The sequence below is a fragment of the Chlorocebus sabaeus genome, chromosome 12 (assembly GCF_047675955.1).
Source record: "Chlorocebus sabaeus isolate Y175 chromosome 12, mChlSab1.0.hap1, whole genome shotgun sequence".
Classification (NCBI taxonomy): domain Eukaryota; kingdom Metazoa; phylum Chordata; class Mammalia; order Primates; family Cercopithecidae; genus Chlorocebus; species Chlorocebus sabaeus.
Window position 1 is genome coordinate 81,256,465 of NC_132915.1, and position 8,805 is coordinate 81,265,269.

At 38.0% G+C, this 8,805-nt stretch overlaps 1 protein-coding gene across 1 annotated transcript; it reads right to left on the reverse strand.

Annotated features, from left to right (window-relative positions):
• Positions 1-4,166: 4,166 nt before the first annotated feature.
• Positions 4,167-7,469, reverse strand: OR2K2 (olfactory receptor family 2 subfamily K member 2). The gene is made up of 2 exons (XM_007968437.3): positions 7,340-7,469; positions 4,167-5,420 (listed from the first exon to the last, which is right to left on the reverse strand). Exon 2 carries the CDS (start codon positions 5,369-5,371, stop codon positions 4,421-4,423), a length of 951 nt encoding a protein of 316 aa, XP_007966628.2. The 5' UTR covers positions 5,372-5,420; positions 7,340-7,469; the 3' UTR covers positions 4,167-4,420.
• Between the last annotated feature and the right edge of the window lie 1,336 nt (positions 7,470-8,805).

An 8,805-nucleotide genomic window follows, 5' to 3' on the forward strand; every position in this document is an offset into this window, starting at 1 on the left:
CGGTTCTTCATGCCATGTTTTCTTTTGCTCCCTTGCCAGAGATACTCTCTACCCCTCCTCACATCATCTCTTTTTCTTCACATATCAGCCCAATATTTACTTCCTATTTCTGTGCCTTATCAAAAAAAGAGAGAGTAAAACTTGTATAACCCAAGTCAGTCCAAGAGCTTCTGTTCATGTCCAGGTCACTTTATCTACAAATGATACTTATCTTCTTTTCTTCTATCCAGTGAGACAAGTTCTAAGGTTAGATAGCTTAGATAGGTCTAAAAATTACAGCTATTTATATTGCTGAGAATGAAGGAATGCTAAAAGCCTATTATGTTATAATTACTAGTTTGCAAATGAGGAGTCAAAGCTGTAAGGGACATATGGCCCAATCATTCATGTGATACTTGAATCCCTTCTATGAACAGACCAAGTACTGATTCTATTGTGAGCACTCTTCCTGTGTTCATCAGATCCAACACTCTTCCAGTGTTCATCTTATTCCTCATAAAGAGAGAAAGAAGAACTAATCCTACTTTTCTGTTGGAATGATAGATTTTTTTTCTGCAAATAATGTCTCCCAATGTATGGTCATCTCACAATCTATATCAGAATTTCTTGATGCTCCACCTATAACGACAGATTAGTGAGGACCTGCCCTAGAGTCACTCAAATTATGAGTCATTCATAAATGTACATAGAATGCTCCATCTTGATCATTAGAATTTGTATCAAATACAGTACCAGAGGCCAAAGACCTGAAACAATAATTTCTAGCATATTTAACTTTTTTAACAATGTGCCATTTCTATTGGAAAAGTAAAGATAGTTAATCAAATGCTTTAGTCTTAAAGATTCCATGCTAAGAACTAATGACATTTTTGTTCTTTAAATCTAGGTAGATATTCTCACCACCACCACCACCTACCAACCACTAGCAATCAAAGAGAGGCATTCAACACAGAAATGGTCAAGTACCTAATTGAATAGCTATTAAAAGCTTATTACATGTATATTTTTATTCAATCAATGTTCAGTAAGCACTTAATTTTTTTATAAAAACTATGCACTGAATGTCTGTCTTCTCTATGCCAGACTTGTGCTAGGTCCTGGGTATACAGTGGTAAATAAATTGAAATTATTATTGAATTACAAAGTATGGTAAATGCTATTAATTAAAAAAATAAACAAGAGGCTGGGTGCAGTGGCTCACACCTGTAATCTCAGTACTTTGGGAAGCCAAGGTGGATGCATCACCTGAGGTCAGGAGTTCAACACCAGCCTGACCAATATGGTGAAACCCTGTCTCTACTAAAAATTACAAAAATTTGCCAGGTGTGGTGGTGTGCAACCCATAGTCTCAGCTACTCTAGAGGCTGAGGCAGGAGAATCACTTGAACCAGGGAGGCAGAGGTTGCAGTTGGCTGAGATCATGCCACTGCACTCCAGCCTGGGCGACAGAGGGAGACTCTGTCTCAAAAAAAAAAAAAAAGAAAGAAAGAAAGAAAGAAACAAGAGAGAGCATAACACATTCATGAAACAAAAGAATTTTGGTGTGCTTAAAGCAAAAGATGTGAATGGTGAGTAATCAGATTATGAAAGTTTTTGCATGTCATCTTAAGGACTTCAAATGTTAGGGCAGTGAAACAGTGCTAAGGGATTTAAGCAGAGAAGTGGCATAAATGGATTTTTCTAAAGCATAAATCTAGTCACATAATCCTTCATGCGAGAATTGGTTCTCCATCAGAGGTAGTTCTACCTTCTCTGTCAAATATATTCCTCTTTAACAGTACCTCAAAAGGATCCCTTACCTGAGGCTCTATAAAAGTAACAATTGAAATTAGTGTTGATTGCGATCCAAAGAAAAGAATGCACTGTTTTACCAATAATTAACTTTAGTATTGCATATTATATATAAAGCACATTTATTATGCATATATAATATATATAGTTGTGCACAACAATGTTATGGAACATATGGCTTTAACTACTATTCTCTTAACCAAGATCTGGTGCAAGGAGATACCCACCCAGGTTCTGTTCTGGGTCATCTTCTGACATCTGGGTTATTTCTCATCTGTTTTGTTGTCCCATTCTGGTCTATATCCCATTCTAAAACACTTGGTTCCATGCCAATCTGCTCAGTTCCTTATGTCAAAGCTGATAGACTGACTACAGAGGGTGTTCAGTCTCTGTCTCCAAGGTCTCTCATAGTTCCCTCTTTGAAGTAAATCTTCCAACTATTTCTATAGCTCTAGCTATTTCTGTTTATATTTAGAACCACACATAACAAATTCCAGAAAGCAGACAATTCACTTCTATTATAACAAAATTTAGCTCTGCTCGAATAAAAGCCTACTATAAAATTACAATGCAACGTAACACTAAAATTGCCAGGCAATGATTGTGCCCATTGCATTGGGAAGATTGAGGTATCTAGGAAGAAACATAGTTACTTCTAGGATAAATGATTCCCTGTCGGCTTTCCCTTACCATTCCAAAACCATTACTGGGGGCATAATTCCATTTTCTACTATCAAATGTCTCTTGGCAGCAATATCTGGCATCAAATTTGTCCTGTTGTTGGTCGGGCGCATTGGCTTACACCTGTAATCCCAGCATTTTGGGAAGCCGAGATGGGCAGATCACTTGAGGTCAGGAGTTTGAGACCAGCCTGGTCAACATGGTGAAACCCTGCCTCTACAAAAAATACAAAAAATTAGCCAGGCATAGCAGCATATGTCTGTAATCCCAGCAACTTGGGAGTCTGAGGCAGGAGAATCACTTGAACCTGAGAGGCAGAGGTTCCAATGAACTGAGATTGTGCCACTGCACTCCAGCCTGGGTGACAGAGTGAGACCCCATCTCAAAAAAAAAAAAAAAAAAAAAAAATTAATTTCATTGCTTCCTCTCCAGAATTTTGCTATGAGTTTCTTTAGATATGGGTTACACATCTAGGGACATGTAACAGAAGTCCTAAATGTATTTATTTATTTTTTTTTTATTATACTTTAAGTTCTGGGATACATGTGCAGAACATGCTGGTTTGTTACCTAGGTATACACGTGCCATGGTGGTTTGCTGCACCCATCAACCTGTCATCTACATTAGGTATTTCTCCTAATGCTAGAGTTAAGTAATCCAAAAGTCAACATCTAATGCTAAAACTTTTAAAGTATTTTATATTTTTAATTTGTCCAGTGAGTTTACATTCCTCCAGTCAAAACCCTCTTCCCTTCTCTACTCTAGAAGTAGAGATAGACAAGTGAGAAGGTACACATGGAGGCAGAAAGAATGAAGGAAAAAATCAAATAAAAAAGGAAAAAGAGAGAAACAAGAACTAACCCTACTTTTCTTTTTGAAAGATAAATTTTTGCTGGAAATAACGTCTCCCATATGGTCACCACACAATCTATATCAGAATTTCTTGGGGCTCCACCTATAACTACAGATTATTGAGGAACCACCCTAGAGTCACTGACTCAGAATATCTGGGAGTGAAGGCATTTTTAACAAGCAATATTTGTACGCAAATAAAAGATTTAAAACAACTAATATAAATATTGTCTCTATAATGTTTAAGCATTTATAAAGCAATATACCTCATTGCCCTTGTTTCTTCTTTGTAATTTCCCAAGTGGTACTTTCTTCTCAAAGTTACTGGTGTAAAGCTGATAAATGTGTTAATTTACTGAATGACTGCTGTAAACAGAAAAGGTACAAAATAACAGGAATACTTGTCCCTGTGAAGTCAATCATCCAACGAAGAAAAAAGAAAAACATGAATGAAAAAGACTTAATTAGTATATGAGTAGTATACTGGCATAAAAGCAGATGCAATTTGCACAAGTATTTATGTGCTTAGAAAAGCAAGGCTGGCAAGTGGAAAAATCAAGTAGGCATCATTGAATGCCTTACTCAGGGAGATACAGAGTTTTAATGAGGAGTCTGGAATAATGAAGGGTAATTAGAGAGCTACCACCATGTGGTAGAACAAGCTCTGGCCAAGAAATTGGAAGGATGTCATAGTCCCAGTTCTACAGTTGTGTGATGTTGAGCTAGTCTTTTATATTTTTAAATTCTGTTTTCTCACTTGCACAATCAAGGCCAGTCTTTATTTGTTTCTGTATGCTCCCACCTCATTTGAGAAAGGGTTAAAGCACAGAAGATACACAAGATTTCTTCTGGAGCAAGTATTCTATGACTCTGTAACTCAAAACCTCACAACCGCAAAACACAAAAAGGAAATATTAACAAATGCAAATTGGAATCTACTGTTGTTAATAGGCAATCACTCTGTGTATGCATCTCATAACTATGAAATTATATAGAGGTAAGATCCGATCAGAGTTCTAAGAGGTTGTATGTTGTCTAGAATTTCTCTGGTGAGCTCTGCCAGGGGCACATCTCTGGTAAAACCATAGGGACCCAATCAGAGATGTTCGTGTGTTTGACGCAATGGTATTTTGCCCAGCAGTTTCTTCATAGCATCTTTGACTTCCTTGTTTCTTAAACTGTAAATTATGGGGTTCAACATAGGGGTAAGCACTCCATAAAGCAACGAGATGATTTTGTCTATTTTTTGTGCCTTTGATGAAGAAGGCTTTAGGTACATAGAGAGGGCAGCCCCATAATACAAGATCACCACAGTCAAATGGGCGCCACAGGTAGAAAAAGCCTTGTTTCTTCCCTCTGCTGAGCTGATTCTCAGAATAGTGGAAAGGATGAAGATGTAAGAGATGCAAATCAAAAGCATTGGAATTGGCAAGAGAAGAATGCTGACCACCAGCATGATCATGTTCACGAGCAGTGAACTTGTACAAGCTAACTTTAGCACCGCCAGAATTTCACACGTGAAGTGATCGATGAGATTCCCACAGAGGGGTATCTGCAGGGCTAAACTGGTTTCCAGCAGGGCAGTCAGACAACCCGTCACCCAGGAGACCGTGGCCATCCGTGCACAGACGCACCTGTTCATAATGATGGAGTATCTCAGCGGGTTGCAAATGGCCACATAACGGTCATATGCCATCACGGCCAGGAGTACACACTCTGTGGAGCCCATGGCAAGGGACAGATACATCTGTACAGCACACCCAGAAAAGATAATGGTTTTCTGAGATGACAGCAAGTTCACCAGCAAAGTAGGAATAGAGGCAGATGTGTAACAAATATCCATGAAAGAGAGATTTCCGAGGAATAAGTACATAGGGGTTTTAAGGCGTGAATCTAGGATAGTGATTAAAATAAGAGTGCTGTTGCCCAAGAGGGTTGCCACATACATTACAAGGCTGAAGACGAAGAGAACCACCTCTAACCTTGGGTACTGGGAAAATCCCTCCAAGAAAAAAATGCTCCAAATGGTGAAGTTTTCTCTTTCCATTTTCTTTCTTTCATCTATATTTATTCCAATATTATTCCCTTCATTTAACCTGAAGACATAAAGAAATGAATAAAGTGTGAATAAAGTTAGGAAATACTCTCAAACATTTTCATATTATTATAAATGCAATTTTACTACAAGAAATCACAGGATAGTGTGTTTATTGATGTAAGCGGGGGAAGCAGGTTTCATCTATATAAGTTGATCCTTCCACAACAAAATTTAGAAAACAGCAAATTTGAAAAAAAGAATATACATATTTAATACTTGAATCTGAGCTCCTAAACCTATCCTTAGCATGCAGTAGGACTTTAATAAAGATTTGAAAGTGACTGAATGAGGAAAAATATGAATGTACATTGAAGAAGTTATTGAGCTCAAATCAGAAAAGTAATGCAGATAAGTGAGAAAAGAAAGCTCAAATGTACAATAAAAAGCAATATTGATCTTAACTAAAAGAAGAGGAGGAACCTTGAAAGAAACAAATAAATTTTAGGCCAGGCACAATGGCTCATGCCTGTAATCCCAGCACTTTGGGAGGCTGAGGCGGGTGGATTGCTTGAGCTCAGGAGTTAGACCAGCCTGGGCAATATGATGGTGAAATCCTATGAAAAATACAAAAATTAGCCAGATGTGGTGGCACACGTCTGTGGTCTCAGCTACTCAGGAGGCTGAGGCTGAGATAGGGAGGTAGAGGTTGTAGTAAGCTGAGTGCACCACTGCACTCCAGCCTGAGTGACAGTGAGACTCTGTCTCAAAAAAAAAGAAACAAAAATTAAACCAACTTCATATGTGGAGGCTCTGGGTCTAAATGAACCCTACCCTTTCCAGCTAATAGTCTGGGGGGCTGTACACTGGTTTCAAAAAGGACGGCAATGTAGTCAATGCTCGAAGCATTGTAGATACTAATTTGTGATTATATTTAAGAGCCAGCTTATGTCACACAATTTAATACTAACACATTTAATACTAATACATCCACTGTACAATTTCATTCATTGTTGAGCCCCATATCTTTGTGAGTGTATGAAGAGCTCTAAAAATTATAGCCAGGCAATACATGAAAACCCATATATCCAGGAAATGCAGAAACTAAACTCCCTTGGAAGATTACCATAAGATCTCTTTGAAAATAAGATTACAGGCTGGGCGCGGTGGCTCACGCCTGTAATGCCAGCAATTTGGGAGGCCGAGGTGGGCGGATCACAAGGTCAGGAGATCAAGACCATCCTGGCTAACACGGTGAAACCCCGTCTCTACTAAAAATACAAAAAATTAGCCGGGCATGGTGGTGGGCACCTGTAGTCCCAGCTACTTGGGAGGCTGAGGCAGGAGAATGGCATCAATCTGGGAGGCAGAGCTTGCAGTGAGTGGAGATCATGCCACTGCACTACAGCCTGGGCGACAGAGCAAGACTCCATCTCAAAAAAAAAAAAAAAGATTACAGAGCATATAGTTATAAATAGGAACACTGGAATTGGCAAGAGAAGAACGTTGACCACCGTCATGATCATATCCATGACCAGTGAACTTGTGCAAACTAACTTTAGCACCGCCAGAATTTCACTTGTGATCAATGAGATTCCCACAGAGGGATCGCTGCAGGGCAAAACTAGTTTCTAGCAGGGCAGCCAGAAACAAAGCGTTATTTTTTTTCTTACATTTCACATTGCTAACAAAAAATTACTACAGAAAACTTACCTTGCTTCTTCACTCATATTGCCTTTTAATAAACCTTCAACCGTTTTCTTTCTCCACTGAGTCTTTTGTATTTTCAAATACAAATGTCCTTAAACATTGCTTTCATCTTACAAATTTCTCTGCCAAGTTTTAGATTTAATAGATTTCTCTAATAATAAAAAATTATTAGATTATTATAAAGCATTACTTCAAAGAAGCTTAATTTTTGTGCCACTGTTAAGACTAACAAGCATAAAAGTTTTTAAATGAAAAAATCAGCCCAGTTACCTGAGATCTGATATTTTCTGTTATTTAAAAAGTATTTAGTAGTAGCCAAGAAGAATTGGCCCTCCCATCTGAATTCCCTGTCACCAGCTTCAAATAAAATGTTGTTTTATGATGCTCTTCATAAAGTTAACTATGTCCAAGAAATAATAAATTAATTCACTTTTTAAAATGTTAAATGTTATGTAGAAAACAATAATGCAATTCATTTCTTTCCAAATTGTTAACTCTTGCTGCCATAACTAAAAATATCAAAGGATAGCAACTGAAATATTAGGCAAATTTAAATCATTTGTTGTTTTGGGGGAATACCTGTTGTCCCTGAACAATTTAGAGTTCAGCAGTTAAGATATACAGAGGTATGAAACTTCAGATCCTTCAGGGATATTGTCCCAAAGATCCAATTATATCAAACTTTTAAAAAGTCAAATAGAGAGTGAACCACACAGTTCCTCCAAAATACTTTGGAAAACTCAGAAAACAAAGTTTTCTATTTGCTTTCTTCTTGTCAATCCTTAGCTATGTCAAGATTTTTTTTATGAATGATTTCAGTGTAGAATACTTAACAGAATACAGAGAAAAGATGTCCCTAAAATACATTTTGTGCAATTGTGAATTTAATTCCTGGTTTTCAGAAATTAGGGAAAGAACATTTACTTTTTAAAGCCGCAGAGAAATCACTGACTGCCCCAACAAGTGATCAGAAATGTTATTCAGTATACCCATACTGAGAGGATTGCAAAGCAATGAAACCTCGGTAGTAATGGGCACATCCTAGATCTTTGTTTTGTTTTTGAGACAGGGTCTGGCTGTGTCACCCAGGCTGGAGTGCAGTAGCATGATCTTGGCTGAGTGCAGTAGCATGATCTTGGCTCACTGCAACCACCACCTCCCAGGTTCAAGGGATTCTCCTGCCTCAACCTTCTGAGTAGCTGGGACTCAGGCATGTGCCACCACGCTGGGCTAATTTTTGTATTTTTGGTAGAGACAGGTCTCTACCACATTGGCCAGACTCGTCTCAACCTCCTGAGCTCAAGTAATCCACCCACCTCAGCCTCCCAAAGTGCTGGGATTACAGGCGTGAGCCACCATCCCCGGCCCCAGATATTAGTTTCTAAACACCATTCTCAACTAGCAGGAAACATGGCTCCTTGGAAAAATGACTAATACCAGAGCTAGGATATGGAAAGAACAAGATTAACTTAGTGTATCTTATCGAACAAGAAAATAAGAAATATGCAAAGAATGGTAGAGACATAGCAAAGGGTCATAGACACCCACTTGGTGAAGCTCCCATTGCTAAATTTAGGACAGATTATTTGAAGCATCAAAATAAAAATGATAATTGATCATAATTCATAGAATAATATAAAAATGTACGTATTCATTATGATGTAAATAAATAGAAATAGGAAGCTTTTCCTCACAGTAGGATGCCAAAAATTATAAATATAGAGGAATGATGTTAG

Coding starts and splice junctions, on each gene's coding strand:
- OR2K2 (XM_007968437.3), bottom strand. CDS start 5,371: ATGGAAAGAGAAAACTTCACCATTTGGAGCATTTTTTTCTTGGAGGGA.